Source organism: Erinaceus europaeus, chromosome 7, assembly GCF_950295315.1.
Source record: "Erinaceus europaeus chromosome 7, mEriEur2.1, whole genome shotgun sequence".
In the NCBI taxonomy this organism is placed as follows: Eukaryota; Metazoa; Chordata; class Mammalia; order Eulipotyphla; family Erinaceidae; genus Erinaceus; species Erinaceus europaeus.
Window position 1 is genome coordinate 95,631,117 of NC_080168.1, and position 25,867 is coordinate 95,656,983.

Here is a 25,867-nt window from a genome sequence, read left to right on the forward strand (position 1 = left end):
TAGAAGAGACCCCACAGCACCACTCTAACATTCATGAAGCTTCCTTGCTGCAGGAGTTCCAAGACAGTGGTGCTGGGCTTGAATCCTGCTCCTCATGCTCGGTAATGTATATGTCCTACTGCATGAGCTACCTGCTGCCCGTCCCCATAGTTTTCTTTTTGTAACTATTTTTAAATGGGGGGGTTTTGATGATTTACAGTGTAGTCAATTATATATGGGTTCAATTTCCATTAGGTACCAGAACCCTCAGTTCTCCCTCCTTTTAAAAAATTATTTTTAATGCCTACCCAGTCTTTTCTTTTTTCTCCATTTTTTAAAAAAATTATTTGCTGATTTATTTGACAGGAGAAAGAGAAATTGAGAGGGAAGGGGAGACAGAGAAAAAGAGATACCTACAGCACTGCTTCATTGCATATGAAGCTTCGTGCCTACAGGTGGTGACTAGGGGCTTGAACTGGGTCCTTGCACATTGTAATATGTCAGGTGTGGCACCAGGCAACCCTGGCCCCTTATAGTTTAATGTTTAAAAATATTTTTTCTTGGTTCGGGCCCCTGGCTCCCCACCTGCAGGGGGGTCACTTCACAGGCGGTGAAGCAGGTCTGCAGGTGTCTACCATTCTCTCCCCCTCTCTGACATCCCCTCCTCTCTCCATTTCTCTCTGTCCTACCCAACAACAACTACAGCAACAACGACAGTAATAACCACAAAAAATGATAAAACAACAAGGGCAACAAAAGGGGGCAAAATGGTCTCTAGGAGTAGTGGATCCATGGTGCGGGCACCGAGCCCCAGCAATAACCCCAGAGGCGATAATAATAATAATAATTTAAAAATAATGTGCAGTCCTTATGTTCATAGCTGCACTATTCACAATAGATAAAGAGTAGAAGCAGCCTAAATGCCCATCAACAAAGGACTGGCTAAAGAAGTTATGGGATATTTATTCCATGGAATACTACTCTGCAATCATAAAAGATGTTACTGATCCCTTTGGGACAAAAATGGAAAGAATTGAGGGTGATTATACTTAGTTCATGAAATAAGAGATAACAATTACTGATGGTTTCACTCATGTGGAACCTAGAGAACTGATACATATAAGCTTGAAAAAAAAAAAAAAACAGAAGCAAACAAACAGTTTTAAGATTTGTGACAACTATAGTGGCTATCCTTGGGAGGTAGTAGGGGTAGGACACAGAACTCTGGTGGTAGATATGGTGCGGAACTATACACTGTAATTTTATAATCTTGTAGCTTGTTAACCACAAATAAAAAGTGAAACAAAACAATACTGTGTAGGCAGTATAATGAAGCAGGCATAGGTTTTAGAGTAAACACAACTTGGGAGGCGGTTTGGGAAGGGATGTAGTTAAGGCTCTAGATTTGGAAGTACGAGTAACCAAATTCCATCCCTGGCATCCTATGTGCCAGTGATGCTCTGGCTCTCTGTCTCTCCTTTCCTATCTTGTGTTAAAATAATAATAAAGTTTTGATTTGATTTTAGAAATTAATATACCACACACACTTAAGAGCCATAGAGAATGAGAGTGACCAGAGCATTGCTCAGCTTTGGAATATGGCAGTGGTAGGGATTGAACCTACATTTGTGTAGCCTCAGACATACAAATCCTATGCTTTAACACTAAACTAACTCCCTAGTTTACTGTTTGAATTTTAGTTCCATTACTGGCATATTTATCTATGTTACCTCCATTAGTAATGTCTCTAAGTCTCGTTCTCAATTTTGGCAAGATAGAGATGTAACCTATGTCACAGTCATTGTGTGTTTACATAAAGTGACTTATACATGGTAAGAGGTCAACAAACAATAACTGTAATCATTACTTGCTCTTAAGTATTGATTCTGAAACCATATACTATATTTACATGTCTTATGTTAGCTATTATTATTAAATTCTTTAAGAGTAAAAAAAAAAGGGGGGGGGAGTGATAGCATAATGGTTATGGAAAAGGACTTCATGCCTCGAAGGTCCCAAGTTCAATCTCCTGTACCACCATTAAGCCAGAGCTGAGCAGTGCTCTGGAATAAATATAATAATAATAATAATAATAATAATCTTACAAGGCAGTCGAAATGAGCCAGGAGTTCGAGGGATAGCCTGGTTTCTTGGTGTAGTAGTATTTTCATCTTGGGATGCCCTAACTGTAGAAGAGTTAAGGAAAGTCTTCCACATAAAGACATCATTAAAGTTGGAGCTAGCCACACCTATACTATACAAATTATGTGCATACACATTTCAAAAACAAGGTATTTCACAACAACTACTTTTTTTTCTACACAAAGAATAACTACCCCTCTATAATTTAAAACCCGTGATATCAGAATTAGGTAACTATTCATTGAACTAAGAATTCCTGACCAGATTTCAAATAATTAACTAAGGTTATTTAGTCTCTGCAAAAGTTAAGCACAGTTAACAGCAAGACAGCTGCCCTTATTTTCAGGGAAACACAAATCTTAATCTGCAATTTCAGCACTATGTTTACCAAATAATTTATCTTTGGAGTTAAGAATACACTAACTTTCTTTTTAATCTAAAACAATATATCATATTAGATGGAGTTTCACACTGAGAGAGGTGTACATTCAACACCAGTGCTTGAAGTAGGAGTATGAGGCACAAGAACCCCTCACTCGACCAGTTCAGTCATTTCCCAGGGTGCAAATAGGTATTTTAAACTAGTTTATTTTTAAAATTAATTTCTTTATTTAATTTGCCTCTAGGGTTATCTCTGGGGCTTGGTGCCTGCACTACAAATCCACTGCTCCTGGAGGCTAATTTTTTCCTTTTGTTGTCCTTGTTTATCATTGTTGTTATTGCTGTCGTTGTTGTTGGATAGAACACAGAGAAATCGAGGGAGGAGGGGAAAACAGAGAGGGGGAGAGAAAGATAAGACACCTTCAGATCCGCTTCACTGCCTGTGAAGCGACCCCCCTGCAGGTGGGAAGCTGGGGGCTCAAACCCCGATCCTTCCGCGGTTCCTTGCGCTTTACGCCACATGCGCTTAACCCGCTGCTACTGCCCGGATCCCACAAATACTTTTTATAGCATTTTATTACTATAGTTTGTGTTTTAAAACTTACATCTATCATCATGATTCTAACAGTTACTATTTTTTTTTCCTTTTTGTCTCCACGGTTATCGCTGGAGCTCGGTGACTGCACTACGAATTCACTGCTCCTGGAGGCTATTTTTTCCCCTTTTGCTGCCCTTGTTGGATAGGGCAGAGAGACATCGAGAGGGGAGGGGAAGACAGAGGGGGAGAGAAAGATAGACACCTGAAGACCTGCTTCACTGGTTGTGAAGCGACTCCTCTGCAAGTGGGGTGCTGAGGGCTCCAACCTGGATCTAGGCTGGTCCTTGCGCTTTGCGCCATGTGCGCTTAACCCGCTGCGCTACCGCCCAGTCCCCCAGCTATAATTTTTATAATGATGCTGAAAATGCAAAGGATACGTAAAACTCTTTTTTGAGCGCTCTGTTTCTTTGCAGTCCTTGTCACTTCTGCCTCCCGGATGACAGGGGATGACATTTCTCCAAAGACATTCCTAAAATAGTAAAAATCAATCTCATGAGAATGAATGAGAATTAGCATTGCAAAGAACTTTATCATCATGATTGGAGCAAAGGACCCCAAGTCAAAGTACAGTAGCCAAGCCTTTGATGTTTTTGTTGAAAATGCTCTTTCGGATACAAAGCCTGCCTTGAAAGACCTGCCCAAATCTTACCTGTACAAAATTTGATTTTTTTTTAGCATTCACTTGTTTCCTCCTGTATTCAAACACATAGAAATATAACAGTCCTACTTCATTTATTAGTTGAAGTAACATGTATTTCAAGTGTACATCACTGAAAATAAGTGTATGCCCCCATTCCCAGATCTCAAACTGTATTATAGAGTCATTGTCATTAAAACTGCTTGGTACTGGAACATGAATAGACACACTGACCAGTGGAATAGAATTGAGAGCCCAGAAATGAGGCCCCACACCTATGGACATCTAATCTTTGACAAAGGGGCCCAGACTATTCAATGAGGAAAGCAGAGTCTCTTCAACAAATGGTGTTGGAAACAATGGGTTGAAACATGCAGAAGAATGAAACTGAATCACTGTATTTCACCAAATACAAAAGGAAATTCCAAGTGGATCAAGGACTTGGATGTTAGACCACAAACTATCAAATACTTAGAGGAAAATATTGGCAGAACTCTTTTCCGCATACATTTTAAAGACATGTCCAATGAAACGAATCCAATTACAAAGAAGACTAAGGCAAGTATAAACCTATGGGACTACATCAAATTAAAAAGCTTCTTCACAGCAAAAGAAACCACTACCCAAACCAAGAGACCCCTCACAGAATGGGAGAAGATCTTTACATGCCATACATCAGATAAGAGTTTAATAACCAACATATAAAAAGAGCTTGCCAGACGCAACAATAAGACAAAAAATAACCCCATCCAAAAATGGGGGGAGGACTTGGACAGAATATTCACCACAGAAGAGATCCAAAAGGCCGAGAAACACATGAAAAAATGCTCCAAGTCTCTGATTGTCAGAGAAATGCAAATCAAGACAACAATGAGATATCACTTCACTCCTGTGAGAATGTCATACATCAGAAAAGGTAATAGCAGCAAATGCTGGAGAGGGTATGGGGTCAAAAGAACCCTCCTACACTGCTGGTGGGAATGTCAATGGGTCCAACCTCTGTGGAGAACAGTCTAGAGAACTCTCAGAAGGCTAGAAATGGACCTACCCTATGACCCTGCAATTCCTCTCCTGAGGATATATCCTAAGGAACCCAACACATCCATCCAAAAAGATCTGTGTACACATATGTTCTTGGCAGCACAATTTGTAATAGCCAAAACCTGGAAGCAACCCAGGTGTCCAACAACAGATGAGTGGCTGAGCAAGTTGTGGTATATATACACAATGGAATACTACTCAGCTGTAAAAAATGGTGACTTCACCGTTTTCAGCCGATCTTGGACGGACCTTGAAAAAATCATGTTGAGTGAAATAAGTCAGAAACAGAAGGATGAATATGGGATGATCTCACTCTCAGGCAGAAGTTGAAAAACAAGATCAGAAAAGAAACACAAGCAGAACCTGAAATGGAATTGGCATATTGCACCAAAGTAAAAGACTCTGGGGTGGGTGGGTGGGGAGAATACAGGTCCATGAAGGATGATAAATGACATAGTGGGGGTTGTATTGTTAAATGGGAAACTGGGGAATGTTATGCATGTACAAACTATTGTATTTACTGTTGAATGTAAAACATTAATTCCCCAATAAGGAAATAAATTAAAAAAAAAAATAAGTGTATGCCCCTCTCTTTTTCCTTCCCTCTGTTAATCACTAGTTAGTCTTGCAGACCAAAAAAATGACACTATTTTTTAGATTATCGTTTCATTAAGGTAGATCTTTCTCTTGTTGCATGGAATAGTTACCTGTCCTGAGTTCAATCGTCAGCAGCACATCTGGTTCTTTCTTTCTCTTTTCCTATCTTTCTCATTAATGAAGTAAATAAAATCTTAAAAAGACTTCCAGGCCTACAGCTCTTAAGTCCCAGCTAAACAGTGCTCTGGTTCATAACAAAATCAAATATTTTTTTCTGGGACTAGGTGGTGGCAAACTTAGTTGAGCACACATGTTAGGATATGCAAGGACCTGGGTTCAAGTACCCAGTTCCTACCTGCAGGGTGGGAAGCTTCACAAGTGGTGAAGCAGTGCTGCAGATGTCTTTCTCTCACCCTCTTCTCTCTCAATTTCTCTTTCCTGTCAAATTAAAAATTATAAATATATTTTTTAAATGCTGAGGTTTCCAAGTACTTAAAACCATGGATACAGATTCGGGCGGTAGCACAGCGGCTTAAGCGCACGTGGCGCGAAGCGCAAAGACCAGCATAAGGATCCCAGTTTGAGCCCTTGGCTCCCTATCTGCAGGGGATTCGCTTCACAAGTGGTGAGGCAGGTCTGCCGGTGTCTGTCTTTCTCTCCTCATCTGTCCTCCCCTCCTCTCTCCATTTCTCTCTGTCCTATCTAAAAACAACAACATGAATAACAACAACAACAACAATAAAAAGCAAGGGCAACAAAAGGGAAAATGAAGGGAGTTGGGCGGTAGCTCAGCGGCACATGTGGCGCAAAGCCAAGGACCGGTGTAAGGATCCCGGTTTGAGCCCTTCACCTGCAGGGGATTCACTTCACAAGTGGTGAAACAGGTCTGCAGGTGTCTATCTTTCTCTCCCCCTCTGTCTTTCCCTCCTGTCTTTCTCTCTGTCCTATCCAACAACTACGACGACATCAATAATAATAATGACTACAAGGGCAACAAAAGGGAATATTTTTTTAAAAACCATGGATACAATGAAAAAAAAAACCTGTTACTTGAGTTAATGAGATGAAAAACTAAGTGAAATCATCTTTCAAGTAATTTATCTACATAGTAACTAGAGTCTATTCTCAACATAATTGCTGAGATGCTCTAGGTTGCCTGTCATTTTTAGCCAAAGCCACAAATATAAAATGCTGTGAATTAAGACACTTGTGCTTAATGATAAAAATGTAACACACTCTTTCTTCACTTCAGACTGCACAATATGACCCACAGATTCAAGTCTATACTTTCGAGCATCGTTTCTACAATATAACCCCAACTTAAGAGATTCAGTTACAAACTTTCATACTAAAACACTGAAGAATGGCCATTCATCTACAGAAAACTTGGCACTTATACTCTCCTGGGTACTAGTTACTCAAACTCTAGTTGACAACTTGATTGGTTTATTGATTTATCTAAGTTCCTTGCAGTCTTCTACCTTAATGGCTGTCTATGAAAAGAGAACTACTTGCTCTAGGATTGTTATGTAGCTTTGTAGATTAAACTCGTTAACACCGTCTGAAAGAAGTAGGCTCTCAATTAACATTAGTTACTAGAACTGCTCAAACATCAGCTACAAAATTATCTTTTGAAAGGTCGTGCACATTGCTCTCTTGTGACAGGGGCCTTAATTTCTCCCTCGTTTTTCCCATAGAGCAGTATAAACATTTATCCCTTTGTACTTAGTGTTTGGCTGCCTCTCCCACTAAGCAAACAAACAAACAAAAACACTTTTAGTCATATTCTCAGCAACAGGGCTAGCATAATCCCAAGGTGAGACCTAGAGAGAATCTCAATAACTACTTGAGGTTGAAATTTGTAATCAGAGACTGGCATAAGGATCCCGGTTCAAGGCCCCGGCTCCCCCACCTGCAGGGGAGTTGCTTCATAGGCGATGAAGCAAGTCTGCAGGTGTCTTTCTCTCCCCCTGTATTCCCCTCCTCTCCATTTCTCTGTCCTATCCAAAAACAATGACATCAACAACAACAATAATAACTATAGCAATAAAACAACAAGGTCAACAAAAGGGAATAAATATTTTAAAAAGTTATTTAAAAAAATTGTAATCAGAAAGTCTAGGCTGAAGTCCCTGCTCCACTTGATTATGTAGCTTACCTATCATTCATTCAACATCTCCAATACCTGGCCATCTGCTATACCGCCCACCCCAGCTGTGGAAATGTTTCCTGAATGTGGGAAAAGACGGCAGAATCGCCGTGTCAAGGCAAGGGATGTCATTATCCATAACCCCCTCCCATCGTGGCAAGGGATGTCATTATCCATACCCCCCTCCCATCCACGATGTCTTCCCTCCATCAGCTGCAGTCTTCCACCCCGGGGAAGGAGCCCTAGGGTCAGTACCCGACCCGCCTTGGCTGCTGCTGGAAGGCGGGTTTCACCTATTCGTTCCACCATCGAGCAGGACAGACAAGTCTCCAAACTCAGTTGTCGTCACTACAACTAACCTGTCCATGGCTCGAGCCTTCTCCAGCGAGAAACCTGAAAGCCTAGCTGTAACCAAGTCACCGCGTTTCAGCCTTCCCGCTCTCCGGAAGCAAACCCTAGGACTCGGAAATAAATCTTTACCAAGCCGGTGGCGATTGGAAGAAAAATAAAAGTGCCTGTCGTGCGCAAGCGCAACTTCCTTTGCTTACTGCCATAGGTGCTATATGCGCAGGCGCAAAGTTAAGCCCGCGTGTGACGACACTACGAAGCTGGGCGGGACGAGAGACAGTGACGCGACAGGGGGCGGGATGTCCCGCTGAGGCCTCCGTAAGATTGGCATTTATGGGCGTGGTCCAGGGAAGTCTAACGTTGTATACAGATAGCCTAGGAAATCATAAAAAAAAAAAAAAAGTGAGCAGTTAGAGAATTGCTGTAATTATCTGTCTATCCTAATTTCTTTAAAAAAATATGCGTGTGTTTAAAAAAAAAAAAGTGAAGTCTCTGCTATTTTCTGTCAGGAAGTATGTATATGCCAGAATTTTACTCTGGTCTCCCTTAGTAAATAAAAATAAATAACTGATCATATATGTATTTTTTAATCAATTAACTTATTTATGATAGGCAGAGAAAGGACCAGGGCCAGAGCATCCGGTAACACTGTCTGCCCTGCTCTCACTGTATACACGTTCTGTTTTGCAAAACCATTATGCTGCTGTCTCCTCAGCCCACACTGACAAATATTTATTATGTGTCCATTATGCCCTAGGCACTGTGCTTGGTCTTGGGAGATAGGGGGGGAAAAAAGAGCATTCACTCATTTAAAAAAAATTATATAAACTCACCTATTCAGACATACATATTGATCATAATATAGAATATAGAAATACGGGAGTTGGGCGGTAGCACAATGGGTTAAGCGCATGTGATGCAAAGCGCAAGGACCAGTGTAAGGATTCACAAGTTAGGGAAGGAAAATATGTAAATTTTAAAATGCTGCATTTTAACAAATTCACAAGTTAGGGAAGGAAAATATGTAAATGCAAAGCATAGAGCTGAGGAGATAGCATAGTGGTCATTACAAAATGATTTTCATGCCTGAGGCAGTAAGGTCCCAGTTTCAATTCCTAGCACCACCATAAGCCAGAGCTGAGTAGTGCTCTAGTGAAAATGAATAAATAAATATCGACTGGGGCTGGGGAGACAGCATAATGATTGTGCAAAAAGACTTGCAGGTCTGAGGCCCGAGAGGCCCCAGGTTCAATTCTTAGCACCACCATAAGACAGAGCTGAGCAGTGCTATGAGGGAATATATATATATATATATATATATATATATATATATATATATATTATATATACTAAACGATGTACACTTGGGGCTGGGTGGTGGTGCACCTGGTTGAGTGCACATATTACAATGTGCAAAGACCCAGGTTCAAGCCCCCAGCCTCCACCTGCAGAGAGAGGGAAAGCTTCGAAAGTGGTGAAGTAGTGCTGCAGGTATATCTCTGCCTCTTTCTCTCTCTGTCTCTCCCTTCTCAATTTCTGGCAGTCTCTATCCAATAAATAAAGATGATTAAAAAAAAAAAACAACTATGTACACTTGAGTCAAATACGTTATTTGAATTTCCTGTGCAGGAGAAAAGTTAGTGGAAGGACTCAACACGACTCTGATACGCTTCTAGGGAAGGATGTGGTTGTGGACTAGAAGAAGCTGTTGAGAGTGAGTACATTATGTCTTTTCACTGGGGCAAAGGTGATGATGGTGGTACCGGATCTGAAGAAAAAAAGCTTTCCTCTGAGTTCACACGGAGGTTAAAGTTTAGATGTGGTGCTTTATCAACACTTGTTTATCTTACCAGTAAAGTGGTGTACAGTTCAGTGATGGGATCTTGTCCATTTGATTTTTGATAACATTTTTTCTTTCTTTCTTTTTTTTTTTTTACCAGAGCACAGTTCAGCTCTGGCTTATGGTGGTGTGGGGGATTGAACCTGGGACTTTGAAGCCTCAGGCATGAGAGCCTCTTTGCATAACCATTATGCTATCTACCCTCCACCCAATAACATTATTTCATCTCTTTACACTTTAATTTCATCTTCTATAATATAGAGAAAATGTAATTGTTGCACTCAAAAGTTTATTCTGGGACCAGAGAGATAATTCAGCCTGTCAGAGCACAAATTGCAGAGTGAGGCCCCAGAGACTTCAGGTTCAGTTCCTAGTGTCACCATACGCCAGAGCTGAGTAGTGCTCTGGTCTTCTCTCTCCCTTATGCTCTTCTATTTCATAAGGAAGGAATAGTGTCCTGGGTGGTGGCAGTTAGGTAGAGCCTCTGACCTGTGAATGTGTGGTCCCAGATTCAAACCCTAGCATTATGTGCTAGAGTGATGCTCTGGTGTTCTCTCCTGTATGTATGGATGACACTTTATGCTACCTGTGACTTTTCATTAAATTAAAATTTTCTCTAAATATGTAAACATGCTTATTTTAAAAAACCTTATACTGATAAATAATATTATTTATTTATTTGTCATCACTGGGGCTTCACTGCTCCAGACTGATTTTTTTTTTTCAAATAGAAAAACAGAGAAAGGGCTGATGAGATAGTTAATTTGGATAGTGTGCTGCTTTGCCATGTGCCCTACCCAGGTTCGAGTATGGCCACCACCACACTGAAGAAGCCTCAGTGATTAAAAAAAGATGAAAAGAAAAATTACAAGTGGTGAAGCAGTGATGCAGGTATCTTTCTCTCTCTCTCTCTCTCTCTCTCTCCCTATCACCCCTTTCCCTCTCAATTTCTGGCTGTCTCTATAAAAAAAAGTAATTAAAAATTTTTTTGAAGTATTTTATTTATTTTATTTTTGAAAGAGATGCAGAGAAAGACACAGAGAAACACCAGAGCACTGCTCAGCTCTGGCTTATGGTGGTGCAGGGGATTGAACCTGGGACTTCGGAGCCTCAGGCATGACAGTCTCTTTGTATAACCACTATGCTATCTACCCCAAAAAAATTTTAAAAGAAGAAAAATGAAGAAGCTTCAGTGTTCTGTCTCTTCCACTCTGTCTCTCTATCTAAATAAAAACAAATAATTAAAGGGGCAGAAGAAGAAGAAGCAAGAGAGAAGAGAAAAGCAAAGACAGAAAGAAAGACACCACAGCAACAAAAGCTTCTTTCAGTGTGGTGGGGCTGGGCTTGAACCTGGGTTGTGCCCATAACAAAGCAAGTATGCTATCCAGGTGAGCTGTTTTGCCAGCTCTTCCGATATGTAGCAGTCTGAGAGGTGCTATAGGAAATATGGTCTCCATGGGTTAAATCATGGAGCCTCTCCTGAGGAGTGTTGGACAAATGACCTTCTGTAAAATACTTTTCCTATTAAAAAATAATATCACCTCATAGATTTATTACGAAGAGCAACTCACTTAGGACAGTGTTGGGACTATCATAACCTCTCCATAAACAGACTAATATATTTTTAATTTCCTTATTGGGGGATTAATAGTTTATAGTTGACAATAAAGTACAATAGTTTGTACATGCATAACTTCCCAGTTTTCCACATAACAATTCAAAGACTAATATTATAATGCATCACAAGCAGTAAATGTTTAATGTACGTATGTCCTGCTCTCTTTTCAGTTCCAAGGAAGCAGGGACCATATAAATTTCATTTATATACATTTGCTTTTTTATTTCACTTACCTACTATTTACTTAGTAGGTGCTCAATTTTTTTATATTTAGTGAATCATTTCTAATTAATACCATTGTATTAATTAGAAATCAGTTTCTAAAAAAAGTTCTAATAAGAGTATCCACATTGGTATAATCAGATTGAATTTATTTTCATTTTTATTTTATTCTATTCTATGATATATAGATACTTTACAGTACCCTACCACTTCAAAAGATCTCTTTATCATCTTAATCTTGTGGAATGTAAAAACAGTAAGAACCCTTGAATAATTTATGTCTCACAGTCCTTCCTTTGTATCCTTTCAAGCTGAGTTTATTTTGAAGAAGAAAATAGATGGGTGAAATGTAAAACTTTGGGGGCTACGTTGTGGCACACCTGGCTGAGCACACACATTACAATGCACAAGGACCCCCGTTCAAGTCCCCAGTCCCCACCTGCAGAGGGAAAACTTTGCAAGTGGTGAAGCAGTGTTGCAGGTGTCTCTCTGTTTCTCTCCCCCTCACCTCCCCCTTCCCACCCTCTTGATTTCTGCCTGTCTCTATCCAATAAATAAAGATTAAAAAAAGAAAGAGAAAAAGGAAGAATGAAAGAAAGAACGAAATGTAAAACTTCAGAATTTCAAGTCACTCTTTTATTCCTGAACATTCACCAATATATTGATATATGGGTGATTTTTAAAAATTTTCTTTATTGGGGAATTAATGGTTTACAGTCAACAGTAAAATAAAATACAGTAGCTTGTACATGTGTAACATTTCTCAGTTTTCCACATAACAATTCAAAACCCACTAGGTCCTCCTCTGTCTTCCAGGACCTGAACCCCCACCCCCACCCCAGAGTCTTTTACTTTGGTGCAATACACCAACTCCAGTCCAAGTTCTGCTTTCTGTTTTCTCTTCTGTTCTTATTTTTCAACTTCTGTCTATGAGTGAGATCATTCCATATTCTTCCTTCTCTTTCTGACTGATTTCACTTAACACGATTCCTTTGAGCTCCATCCAAGATGAGGTGAAGAAGGTGAATTCATCATTTTGACAGATGAGTAGTATTCCATTGTGTATATACACCACAACTTACTCAGCATCTCATCTGGTTTTTTTTTTTAATATTTGTTTATTCCCTTATGTTGTGCTTGTTTTATTGTTGTAGTTGTTATTGATATCATTGTTGTATAGGACAGAGAGAAATAGAGAGAAGAGGGGAAGACAGAGAGGGGGAGAGAAAGACACCTGCAGACCTGCTTCACCACCTATGAAGCAACTCCCCTGCAGATGGGGAGCCCAGGGCTGGAACCAGGATCCTTACGCTAGTCTTTGAGCTTTGTGCCACCTGCTAACCTGCTGCACTACCACCCGACTCCCCTCAGCATCTCATTTGTTGTTGGGCACCTGAGTTGCTTCCAGATTTTGGCAATTACAGATTGTGCTGCTGTGAACATAGATATACATAAATATTTTTGGATGATTGTGTTAGGTTCATTGGCATTTATCCCCAATACAAAGTCTTACATATAGTATTGCTTCTTGGGACTCTTAACACTAAGGGTTAATACAATACAAGCTTTCTTGGAGTGTCGGCAGCAGGTTAAGCACATGTGGCACGAAGCGCAAGGACTTCGACTAAAGATCCCGGTTCTAGCACCCGGCTCCCCACCTGCAGGGGAGTTGCTTCACAGGTGGTGAAGCAGGTCTGCAGGTGTCTATCTGTGTCTTCTCCTCCTCTCTAGATTTCTCTCTGTCCTATCTAAAAAAAAAAAAAAAAGCTTTCTTGCAGCTTTTCCTTCCAGCATCTTAGCATAAAGCAGTGAAAGTTTCAAGGTAGTGGTGAACTTGCTGACAAAAAGTTTGCCAGACAAATAAATCAATTATAATGATTCTTCTTTACAGACATCATGGGCCTCATCAATAGTGGACATGATCTTGTGGGCGGCTGAAAAACTAAAATCATTACTTTCTGTTCATGTAGAACAATCTTCAGTTAAACCACACAACCATTATTGCAGCCTGTGCATTTTACTTTGCTGTTTTCACATACTTCCCTGCTTGATACAGATCCCTGTAAATCAAACACACTTTGACGTTTCTGAAGGATAACCTAGGAGGTTGGTAGGAAGAGCATTGCTTTATTCTGTTTTCTCTAAATGACACGATTTATACTTGGTTTAAATTTTACTGGGAGTGGGGCGGTAGCACAGCGGATTAAGCACACGTGGCGCAAAGTGCCAAGGACCGGCCTAAGAGCCCCGGCTCCCCATCTGCTGGGGAGTCGCTTCACAAGCGGTGAACTAGGTCTGCAGTTGTCTTTCTCCCCCCTCCCACCCCCCCTTCTTCCCCTCCTCTCTCCATTTCTCTCTGTCCTATTCAACAACATCAATAACAACAACAGTAATAACTACAACAATAAAGCAACAAGGGCAAAAAAAAGGGATAAAGAAATAAATATATATAAAAAAGAAAAAGAATAAAGCGATAAAGCGGGAGTCCGGCGGTAGTGCAGCAGTTAAGCGCACGTGGCGCAAAGCTCAAGGACCGGCATAAGGACCCGGGTTTGAGCCTCGGCTCCCCACCTGCAGGGGAGTCGCTTCACAGGCAGTGAAGCAGGTCTGCTGGTGTCTTTCTCTCCTCCTCTCTGTCTTCCTCTCCTCTCTCCATTTCTCTCTGTCTTATCTAACAACGACGACATCAATAACAACAACAACAATAACTACAACAACAATAAAAAAAAAGGGCAGCAAGAGGGAAAACAAATATAAAAAAAAATTTTAACTTTATTAGGAAAGAAAATTCTAGCACCAGCCTTAGTGCACAAATTCAAAGGGTAAGAAAAGTCACATTGAAAAAAATCTAGATATATATGTTAGAATTATTTGTTTATGCGAGTGAAAGAGAACCAGAGCATCACTCCGGCTTGTTCAGTGCCAGTGATCCAACTCAAGATCTCACGCCTGAGAGCTCAGCACTATCCCGTGAACCACCTCTCAGGCAGCTGAAAATATTTTTCCTATTTGGCCTTAGCTCTGACTTGAACCATCATCCTGAATGGATGAGTGAGCTGTAAAAGCAGGAAATTCAACTTCATATATCACTGGGGACTCTCTTTTCTCCTCTGGGGTTTGCATAAGAATCCAAGAGGTGGAGGTCAGGAGGTAGCACAACGGTTAAGTGCACGTGGTGCGAAGTTCAAGGTCCGGCATAAGGACCCAGGTTTGAGCCCCCTGCTCCCCCACCAGCAGGGGAGTTGCTTCACAGGTGGTGAAGCAGGTCTGCAGGTGTCTTTTTCTCCCCCTCTGTCTTACTCCCCTCTCCATTTATCTCTGTCCTATCCAGCAGCAACAATAATAACTACAACAATAAAACAACAAAGACAAAAAGGGAAAATAAATAATAGTAAAAAATTGAAAAACAGAAAAAAATTAAAAGAAGCCAAGGGGTGAGTTCTGTGATAGAAAAAAGTAATTTAGGGGTGGGGCAGTGGTGCACCAGGTTAAGTGCACATAGTACGAAGCACAAGGACATGTGTTAGAATCTGGGTTCGAGGTCCCCCCCACCTGTGGGGGCACACTTCATAAGCAGTGAAGCAGGTCTACAGGTGTCTTATCTTTCTCTCCTTCTTTATCTCCCCTCCCCTCTCAATTTCTCTCTGTCCTATCAAATTAAAAAAAAAAAAAAAAGAAGGATCAGTGGATTCGTAGTGTAGGCAAAAAAAGAAAAAAAGAGAGAGAAAGAAAGGAAGGAAAAGGCAATCTAGCTTTCAGTTCACTCAACTAATTTAGATCATCACCCAGACTAAAGTTTTTGACTGGCTATGGGAGGCACTGCTCATACTCCTGCTCAAATTCTGAGCAAAATGGATGAAGACAGGAAGAGGGAAAGTGTCCAGGGAAAACAAAATATATCAGTCTCTGAATAGATGATGACTTGCGAGTGAAAGAGAACCAGAGCATCACTCCGGCTTGTTCAGTGCCAGTGATCTAACTCAAGATCTCACGCCTAAGAGCTCAGCACTATCCCGTGAACCACCTCTCAGGCAGCTGAAAATATTAAATTGTGTAACAATTTAATAGATATCTGAATGAATTATTCATCACCGTGTGTGTATAGGTATCTTTGTCGATGAGTAAATATATTCTAATTAAAGAACTGATGAAAACGTATCCATAAGAGGATAAATCATACATCCATGATGCCATGGATCTACTCTTTAACACAGTAAAAATTTCAAGATATTATTCTAATGACTGGAAATGTAGTATATTTAGTTCATAAATCAAAAGAGATGGACTTTTTTTTTTTTGCTGATGTTGTTGGATAGGACAGGGAGAAATCGAGAGAGGAGGGGAAGACAGACACCTGCAGACCTGTTTCACTGCTCGTGAGGTAATCCTCTGTAGGTGGAGAGCTGGGGGCTCAAACCGGAATCCTTACTCCGGTCCTTGGGCTTCATACCATGTGCACTTAACCTGCTGTACTATCACCCGGCCCCCATAATTTTACTTTTAATGAAAGAAGGAAACTGGGGGGGGGGAGGTGTCACTTCACGAGTAGTGAAGCAGGTCTGCAGCTGTCTATCTTTCTCCCTATCTATTTCTCCTCCTCTCTCAATTTCTCCCTATCCTATCCTCTCTCTCTCTCTCTCTCTCTCTATATATATATATATATATATATATATATATATATATACTATACTAAAATGTAATATATATATATATATATATAATAACTGCCAGGAACAATGGATTTGTAGTGCAGACACCGGGCCTCAGCAATAACCATGGGAGAAAGAGAGTAAGAAAGAAAGAAGGAAACATACAAATAGAGAGAGATCAGAGTACTGCTCAGCTCTGGTTTATGGTGGTGTTAGGGATTGAATTTGAGAGCTCAGAGCAACAGACAGGAAAGCAGTTTGCATAACCATTTACTATCTCCCCAGTCCTACTGGTTTTTTTATGAGAGAGAAAGAAGAAGGAAGGAAGAGCAAGAGAGCAAGAAAGTGAGAGAGAGAGAGAGAGAGAGAGAAAGAGAGGACACAAACCACAGCATAACTCTAGCATATGCAATACTGGTGATCGAACTTGGGAACTCATGCCTGAGGATCCAGTCCTTAATACACTTAATACACTGCTCCTCTGCTGGGCTGCTCAAACTCAGTTTCAAAATTTCATCCAGTTGAAATTAAAACTGGAATATTACATTATTAGTTTAGGGAAATAGACATTCAGGGAATTAGCATTTGCTTAAAATGTGATTTATACCGTTTACAGTTTTTCCTCTTTAAAATCCTCATTTTGTTTTGCTTTTTGAAGAGTTATGCATTTCTTTATTAATAGGTGGTGGGGTGGGGAGAAGGGGGAGGAGAGAGAGAACCAGACCATAACTCTTACACATGTGATGCCAGAGATCAAACTTGGGACCTCATCCTGGAGACTCCAATGCTTTAAGTCACTGTGCTAGTTCTCAGGCTGCACTTTGCTAAGATTTCATATCAATACTCCCTTGAGAGTTGTATAGTTTTTGTTATATATATTTACTTCCATGCCGATTTCTAAGTGCTTATTATTAGTTTAGAAACAAGCATTTTCATTATTGATTTTTTGGCATACTATCTTCTATCCATCCACTTTCATGTTCCTGAAAATATTCTGATAGATTGTTTTGCACTATGGAGGAATTCACTTATATCAGCAAAAATATTTTAATCTTCCAGTGTTTATAGTGAATATTTAATTGTATTGATTTAATACACCCATTAGCATGATTAGGAGACACTAATACACCCTGTTTTTTGTAACATTATTTCAAGGATTAAAAAAGTACTTAGAGGGAGTCAGGCTATATATAGCGGTTAAGCGCACGTGGCGCAAAGTGCAAGGACCAGTGTAAGGGTCTGGGTTGGAGCCCCAGGCTCCCCAACTGTAGGGGAGTCACTTCATAAGCGGTGAAGCAGGTCTGCAGGTGTCTTTCTCTCCCCCTCTGTCTTCCCCTCCTCCATTTCTCTCTGTCCTATCCAACAATGACGCCATCAATAACAACAACAATAGTAACTACAACAATAAAACAACAAGGGCAACAAAAGGGAATCAATAAATAAATAAACAGTGACAAAAACCATAGGATAAGAGGGGTACAAATACTAGAGCCCTGTTGAGCTCTGGCTTATGGTGGTGTGGGGGATTAAACCTGGGACCTTGAAACCTCAGGCTTGAGAGTCTCTTTGCATAACCATTATTCTACCTACCCTCGCCATATATTTCTTTCTCTATTTCCCCCCTCCTCTCAATTTCTCTTAAGCTCTACCCAATAATAAATAAGTAAAATATAATAAAAATTTAAAAAATAAAATAAAATTAAAAAGTACTTAGAGCACTGGGTGGCACAGAGTGAAGAACCCAGGAAATGATAGCTAATGTTATTCTTCATTCTTCTCTCTCAACTATCAGAGCTTGTGAGTTGTTTTCTTTACTTTTTTTTTTTTACAATTGAGAACTTTTTTTGTTATCTTTATTTATTTATTGGATAGAGACAGCCAGAAATTCAGAGGGAAGGAGTGATAGAGAGGGAGAGAGACAGAGAGACACCTGCAGCACTGCTTCACCACTTGTGAAGCTTCCCGCCTGCCGGTGGGGACCGGGGACTTGAATCTGGGTCCTTTCGCACTGTAACATATGTGCTCAACCAGGTGTGCCACCACCCGACTCAAAGCTCAAAGAGTTTTTAATATAGGAATATTTATTTTATGGGTACATCAAGCCAAAGAACATAGATTAAGTTGTCATTTACTGGTTTTTCTTTTTCTTTCGTCATTTCTCATAATATGATTTTTATTCTCTTTCCTGGTTGGAACAGCAGGAAAGAGAACAGAGAAACTATGCATGGGGGTGATTCTGTAGAATATTATTATGTAGTAATGGCAGGTTAATTATTGATATATGAGGGGCCAGGTGGTGGCACACCTGGTTGAGTGCACATATTATAATGCATGAGGACCCAGGTTTGAGGCCTCAGACCTTACCTGCAGGAGGAAAGCTTTGTTAGTGGTTAAGCAAGTCTGCAGGTGTCTCTCTTTCTCTCTCCCTCTCTGTCTCCCCCTCCTCCCTTGATTTCTGGCTATCTTTATCCAATAAATAAAGATAATAAAATATTTAAAAAAGAATTACAAAAAATAAATATTTGCTATGTGATAGTTGTCTCCACTATTCTACAGATTTTTTATTATCTTTATTTATTTATTAGATAGACAGCCAGAAATTGAGAAGAAGGGGGGAGATAGAGAGTGAGAGAGAGAGAGACACCTGCAGCACTGCTTCACCACTTGTGAAGATTTCCCCATGCAGATGGGGACTTGGGGCTTAAACCTGGGTTCTTGCACATTGCAACTGTGCTCTCCACTAGGTGTACCACCACCTGGCCCCTATTCTGTAGATTTTAAAGAACTATATATGTGTGTATGTGTGTGTGTATTTATATTTATTTATTTATTTATTTATTTATTTGCCTCCAGGGTAATTGCTGGGACTCAGTGCCTGCACCATGAATCCACTGCTCCTGGAGGCCATTCCCCCCCCTTTTGTTGCCCTTGTTGTTGTAGCCTTGTTGTGATTATTATTGTTGTTGTTGATGTCGTTCATTGTTGGATAGGACAGAGAGAAATGGAGAGAGGAGAGGAAGACAGAGAGGGGGAGAGAAAGATAGACACCTGCAGGCCTGCTCCACCGCCTTATTTTTTATTTTAATGAGAGAGACAGAGAGAGAAACATGCTCATCTGTGGCTTATGGTGCTATGGAGAACTGAACCTGGGGCTTTGGAGCCTCAAGCATGAGAGTTTCTTTGCATAACCATTACGCCATCTCTCCCACCTGATTTTTTTTTTTTTTCTTTTGGAAAAGAAAAGTTATGGTCAAACTAGGTTTAAGTTTATTTATTTATTTACCTGGTGATGCCAGGGATTGAATTTAGGACTTTTGGTGCTTCATGCATGAATGTCATGTAAATCAATGTGCTATTTCCTCCAGCCCAATTCTATATATTAAATATCTTTTGGGTTAATTCATGGTGTTTTAGAACGTATTTTGTGCAGGTCAAGGAGACCCTGTCACAAAATCTTTTGCTTCCTAAAATGTGTTATCTTTCGTCTCCAAAGTGAAATAAAGTCTGTTGTGAATAAGTATAACACTCCTATCAGTGACATTTAGGAGAAACTGAACTGAGAAAAAGCTCTTTCTTAGGATCGGACAGTGGCGCTCCTGACTGAGAGCATATGTTACCTGGACAGGAGTTCAAATCCCTGTCCCCACCTATACAGGGGAGAGCTTCATGAGCAGTGAGGCAGTCCTGCAGGTGTCTGTCTCCTTCTTCCCTCTTGAGTTCTCTCTGCCTCTATTCAATAAATTAAATTAAAAAAGAATGAAACAAATCCTTTCTTATGATGGAATAGCATTGGGGAGATGAACTCCTGGGGTAATGCAGCTTCTCTGGCTCCGGTGGAACTGAATTGCTTTTCCTTTTCAGGAGTGGGAAGGCTAGCGTTTTAAATTAATACTGTTCGGATGATATCTTGAGACCTGTCCATTTTTCCTTCCCTTAAACATGACCTTTGGCAAGGAACTTAGGGTAATAAGTCATAAATTCTCTGTCATTCACCACATCCTGCCAAGAATATCTTGTATGGTTGAGTGTAGACAAGGGCAGGGGTACTGAGTGCCACTTCCTTCTATGGTGACATACTCTACTTACTCAAAGACAGAAGAGAAAATGAGAAAATAAAAGGGAGAGGAAGCCCAGAGCACTGGCCTATTCTTTGTGCTGCCTGGAATTGAACCGCTCCAGTTAAGATTTATTTTACTTTATTATTAGTGTTACTAGAACACTGCTTAGTTAAGGTTAAGGTTAAGTGTTGTATGCTTTACGCTGGGTTCTAGTTCTCCCCCGCCAAGAGAATTGGATCAGTCCTGTTAATTTCGCGGGCCTGCTTGGCCCCGCCCCAAGGAACCCGGGAGAGTTCCAAAGTTGCAGAGTTCGAGAGTTCCAGAGTTCGAGAGTTGGAGAGGGTTCCTGAGTTGGAGAGTTGCAGAGTGAGAGAGAGTGCTTGCGCCGCCGCAAAGAGACAGCAGAGTTCTGTTTGGTGATTAGTTTGTCTTAGTTTATGAATCGTTGTTCCTGAATAAAGAAATACAGCTTCCCTGCCCAGCCATTGTCTCCGCGTCTCTGTTACCCGCCCGTGAAGCTAGCCCGCCCAGCAGGAGCCTCCGAAATTTTAACAACAGTTAAGGTTAAGGTTAAGGTTAAGGTTAAGGTTAAGGTTAAGGTTAAGGTTAAGGTTAAGGTTAAGGTTAAGGTTAAGGTTAAGGTTAAAGTTAAGGTATGGAGGATTGAGCCTAGGACCTTGGAGCCTCAGGCATGAAGAGTCTGATTGTGCTATCTCCAGCCCCCACTTCTAGTTAAGATCTTGTATGATCCAAGTTATGCTTTATTGAAGCCAGAAAAAATTCAAAGAAATGAATGAGTGAAGTCAAAAATTTTCACAGAAAAATTCTAGCAAAGAAAGACTAACTTAGGTCCCCGGTAGTGGAGCGACCAGTTGAGTGCACATGATACCAGGTGCAAAGACCCGAGTTCAAGGTCCCTGTTCCCACCTGCAAGGAGGTGGCTTCATGCGCAGTGCAGCTGGGCTCCTGGTGTCTTTCTCTTTCTCCCTCTCTTACTAACTCTTGCCTGTCGTTCTCTCTCTCTGTCCTATTGAGTTAAAAGAAAATAAAAGTAAAAAAATGACTACTGCCAGAATTGGTAGATTTCTAGGGCAGGCAGTTAAAAAAAATTGTGTGTGTGTGTTTGTGTGTGTGTATATGTGACTGAAATTGACTGCTGAGGACTTGTCTTAAATAGTCAATTACACAGATAGTTTATATTTTATATTTCCTTATATCATTATTTCAAATAATTAGCACGTAAGGCCTATCTGGAGAAGACCTTCCTCCTCCTCCTCCTTCTTCTCCTTCTTCTCCTTCTTCTTCTTCTTTTTAGATAAAGCCAGAGAAGCAGCAGGGCAGAAAAAGAATGAAAGAATGAAAGAGACCACAGTACCAAAGCTACTTTCAGTGCTTTGGGGGATCGGCTCAATCCTGTGTGCTTGAATAAAATTCATCTTTTTTTTTTTTTTGCCTCCAGAGGGGGTGGGGCTCAGTACCAGCTCTACAAATCCACTGCTCCTGGTGGTCACCTCCCCCCATTTTATCAGATTGGACAGAGAGAAATTGAGAGGGGAGGGGAAGATAGAGGGGGAGAGAGAAAGATATAAACCTGCAGACCTGCTTTATCACTTGTAAAGCATCCCCCTGCAGGTGGGGAGTTGGGGCTCAAACCCAGCTCCTGGAGCGGGCCCTTGTACTTAGTGTTTTGTGTGCTTAGCTTAACTGGGCGTACCACTGCCAGGCCCCCTCACTTATTTATTTATTTCTTTGTTTATATGTTTAATTATTTATTTTTTGGCCTCCAGGGTAATTGCTGGCATTCAGTTCCTGCACTATGAATCTACTGCTCCTCGTGGCCATTTTTTCCTTTTTTTTTTTTTTTCCTTTTTTTTGCCTCCAGGGTTATTGCTTGGTGTCTGCATTATGAATACACTGCTCCTGGAGGCTATTTTTTTTTTCCCTTTTGTTGCCCTGGTTGTTTTATCGTTGTGGTTATTATTGTTGTTGCTATTGATGTCGTTGTTGGATAGGACAGAGAGAAATTGAGAGAGGAGGGGAGACAGAGATGGCGAGAGAAATACATACACTTGCAGACCTGCTTCACCGCTTGTGGAGCAACCCCCCTCCCCTGTAGGTGGGAAGATGGGACTCAAACCGGGATCCTTTAGCAGGTCTTTGCACTTTGTACTATGTGTGCTTAGCCCGATGTGCTACCACCCAGCTCCCCCCATTTATTTTTGTATCTGTATATGGCTCTCACTTTCTAAAAGCAGGCAGTAAATAAAATGTTCATTTAAATGCAGAAGAAAAAATTTGGGGTGAGGATGAGGGTAAACTGTGTAGCTGTATTTGAAAATGTAAAGGAAAGCAAAAAAAAAAGTTCTCGTATATCTAATAATCCTTATCTAAGTCAGTGGAAGTTCCTGTCTTCCCTGACAAAATATAAAATATGTAGGGTAGGTTGGATTATGCCCAAACAAGTGGAAAGTAATTCACTGTAATTAATGATCCGCAATATTCATTTATTAACTAATATTTATTAGTTCTGGAATGGTGGTGGCATTAGTCCAGACTGATCAGCTCCTGAAAGTTAGCTGATTCTGAGCCTCATGGTCTAGAGTCATCAGTGCAGGGCATATTCAGGTAGTATCTCTCTAGGGAGACCCTCTACGTCAGCTGCCTTAACCCTACTTGTTTTTGTTTTATTATTTTATTTTTTGCCTCCAGGGTTACTGCTGGAGCTCAGTGCCTGCAGCAGAAATCCACTGCTCCTGGAGGCCATTTTTTTCCTTTTGTTGCCCTGGTTGTTTTATCCTTGTTGTGGTTATTATTGTTGTTGTTATTGATGTCATCATTGTTAGATAGAACAGAGAGAAATGGAGAGAGGAGGGGAAGACAGAGAGGGGGAGAGAAAGATAGACACCTGCAGAACTGCTTCACCGCCTGTGAAGCGACTCCCCTGCAGGTGGGGAGCCGGGGGCTCAAAGTGGAATACTTACGCTGGTCCTTGCGTTTTATGCCACGTGTGCTTAACCCACTGGGTTACCGCCCGACCCCCAATCCTACTTGTTTTGAATTATCTTTGAATAGACCCACACTGGTCTTTATTTCTGTAAAATTAGCAAAACATTATGTAGCAGGCTGATAAAGGTTTCTCAGATTATACCCAAAATCTAGTCCCCAAATCTGTTAATACTACCTTTATTTGAAAAACAGGTGTTTACAGATGTGACTAATGATGTTCAGAAGAGATTAGCCTTGATTAGCTGGGTGGGCCCTAAATGTCGACACAAATGTCCTTAAAAGGAAGAAGTCAGACAGAGAGGAGGCAAGAGTTTGGAGTGACTGGCCCAATACCAAAGAAAGCCAGAGGCAGGGAACGTATTCTGTCCTAGTACCACTAGAGGGAGCAAGGACTGTGAATGCATCAGAACTGAGAAAAGGTTTTTTTTTTTCTTGGTAAAGATTTTATTACATGTGAGAGAGTGTCACATAAGACAGAAAGGAGACAAGACAGAGCACCACTCTGGAACATGTGGTGCCTGGGGTTAAACAGGGAACTTCAGACATGAAAGATTGATAGGCAACCAGATGAGCTGTTTCCCCAGTCACAAGTTTGTCACTTTAAGCCACCAAATCTGGTGGCTTGGAAGGTGGCACAGTGGATAGAGATGTTTGACTAGAAAGCCTGAGGTATTGGGAGTCGGGAAGTAGCACAGTGGGTTAAGCACATATGGCACAAAGCTCAAGGACTGGCGTAAGGATCCCGGTTCGAGCCCCCGGCTCCCCACCTGCAGGGGAGTCACTTCACAGGCGGTGAAGCAGGTCTGCAGGTGTCTGTCTTTCTCTCCCCCTCTCTGTCTTCCCCTCCTCTCTCCATTTCTCTCTGTCCTATCCAACAACAACGACATCAATAATAACTACAAGAATAAAACAACAAGGACAACAAAAGGGAATAAATAAATACAAAAAATTTTTTAAAAAGAGAAAGTATGAGGTACTGAGTTCAATCTCTGGCACTTCCATAATCCCTCCCTTCCTTCCTTCCTTCCTTCCTTCCTTCCTTCTTTTTCTTTCCTTTCCCCACCAAACCTGTAGTATTTTGTTACAGTGGCTCTAGGAACTAATATATACTATTTTACTAGGTCATTATCTTTTTTTTTATTTAAGAAAGGAGACATTAACAAAACCATAGAATAAGAGGGGTACAGTTCTGCACAATTCCCACCACCCAATCTCCATATCCCATCCCCTCCCCTGATAGCCTTCCTATTCTCTATCTCTCTGGGAGTATGGATCCAGGGTCGTTGTGGATTGCAGAGGGTGGATGGTCTGGCTTCTGTAATTGCTTCCCCATTGAACATGGGCATTGACTTGTCGATCCATACTCCCAGTGACATTATCTTTTTAGAAAATAATAGAAATATATCAGTAATATGTGAACTCAGCTAATAAGAAATCATTTCTCAGGGGCTGGGTGGCGGTGCACCTGGCTGAGCACACGTTACCATGTGTAAGGACCCAGGCTCAAGTGCTTGGTCTCCGTTAACAAAGAAAGCTTCATAAACAGTGAAGTAATGCTGCAGGTCTCTCTCTCTCTCTCTCTCTCTCTCTCTCTCCTTTCCCTTTCAAGTTCTCTATCTCTATCCTTTGGGGGGAGAATCATTTCTCTAACTTCATGTTGTGTGTGTGTGTGTGTGTGTGCACGTGCATGCAAAAATACTTATGCTACTTAGGAAAAATAAGAGGAACAAAATATTTTATTTTTATTTTTTTGTCTCCAGGATTATTGCTGGGGCTTGGTGCCTGCACCATGAATCCACTGCTCTTGAAGGCTATTTTTTTTCCCTTTTGTTACCCTTGTTTTATCGTTGTTGTGGTTATTATTATTGTTGTTATTGATGCCATTGTTGTTGGATAGGACAGAGAGAAATGGAGAAAGGAGGGGAAGACAGAGAGGGAGAGAGAAAGACAGACACTTGCAGACCTGCTCCACCGCCCGTGAAGCGACTCCCCTGCAGGTGGGGAGCTGGGGGCTGGGACCAGGATCCTTACGCCAGTCCTTGCGCTTTGCGCCTTGTGTGCTTAACCCGCTGTGCTACCGCCCGACTCCCATGGCCACTAATATTTCAAATATGCATCACTGAAATATTCCTCCATGTGTTTTCCAGTAATATACATTAATCTATATATATTATATCCTGTTTGTTTCCTCCAGTTATTGGGAATCGGTGCCAGCACTATAAATCTACTGCTTCTGGTGGCCATTTTTTCTTTTTCTTTTCTTTTTTTTTATTGGATAGAACAGAGAGAAATGGAGAGGGGAGGGGAAGACAGAGAGGGAGAAAGACACCTGCAGACCTGCTTCACCACTTGTAAAGCATACACCCTGCAGGTGAGGAGCCAGGGAGCTTGAACCTGGATCCTTGAGCAGGTCACGGTATTTAGAATTATGTGCACTTGGGAGTCGGGCGGTAGCGCAGTGGGTTAAGCGCATGTGGCGCGAAAAGCAAGAACCGGCCGAAGGATCCTGGCCGGTTCCAGCCCCGGGATCCCCACCTGCAGGGGAGTCGCTTCACAGGCGGTGAAGCAGGTCTGCAGGTGTCTGTCTTTCTCCCCTCCTCTC

At 41.1% G+C, this 25,867-nt stretch overlaps 1 protein-coding gene across 2 annotated transcripts in view; it reads right to left on the reverse strand.

Moving 5' to 3' along the window:
• Positions 1 to 8,008, reverse strand: part of NUP107 (nucleoporin 107) — a 52,560-nt gene extending 44,552 nt beyond the window's left edge. The window contains exons 1-3 of one of the 2 annotated variants that reach the window (XM_007528407.3): positions 7,884 to 8,008; positions 3,478 to 3,569; positions 2,085 to 2,165 (exon numbers count right to left, since the gene is read on the reverse strand). In XM_007528407.3, coding sequence (XP_007528469.1) covers positions 2,085 to 2,165; positions 3,478 to 3,569; positions 7,884 to 7,891 — 181 coding nt within the window. In that variant the 5' untranslated portion in view covers positions 7,892 to 8,008. Of the gene's footprint in view, positions 1 to 2,084; positions 2,166 to 3,477; positions 3,570 to 7,533; positions 7,560 to 7,883 lie in introns of those variants that run through there. The other variant, XM_060194961.1, reaches the window with a different exon arrangement.
• Positions 8,009 to 25,867: the final 17,859 nt, after the last annotated feature.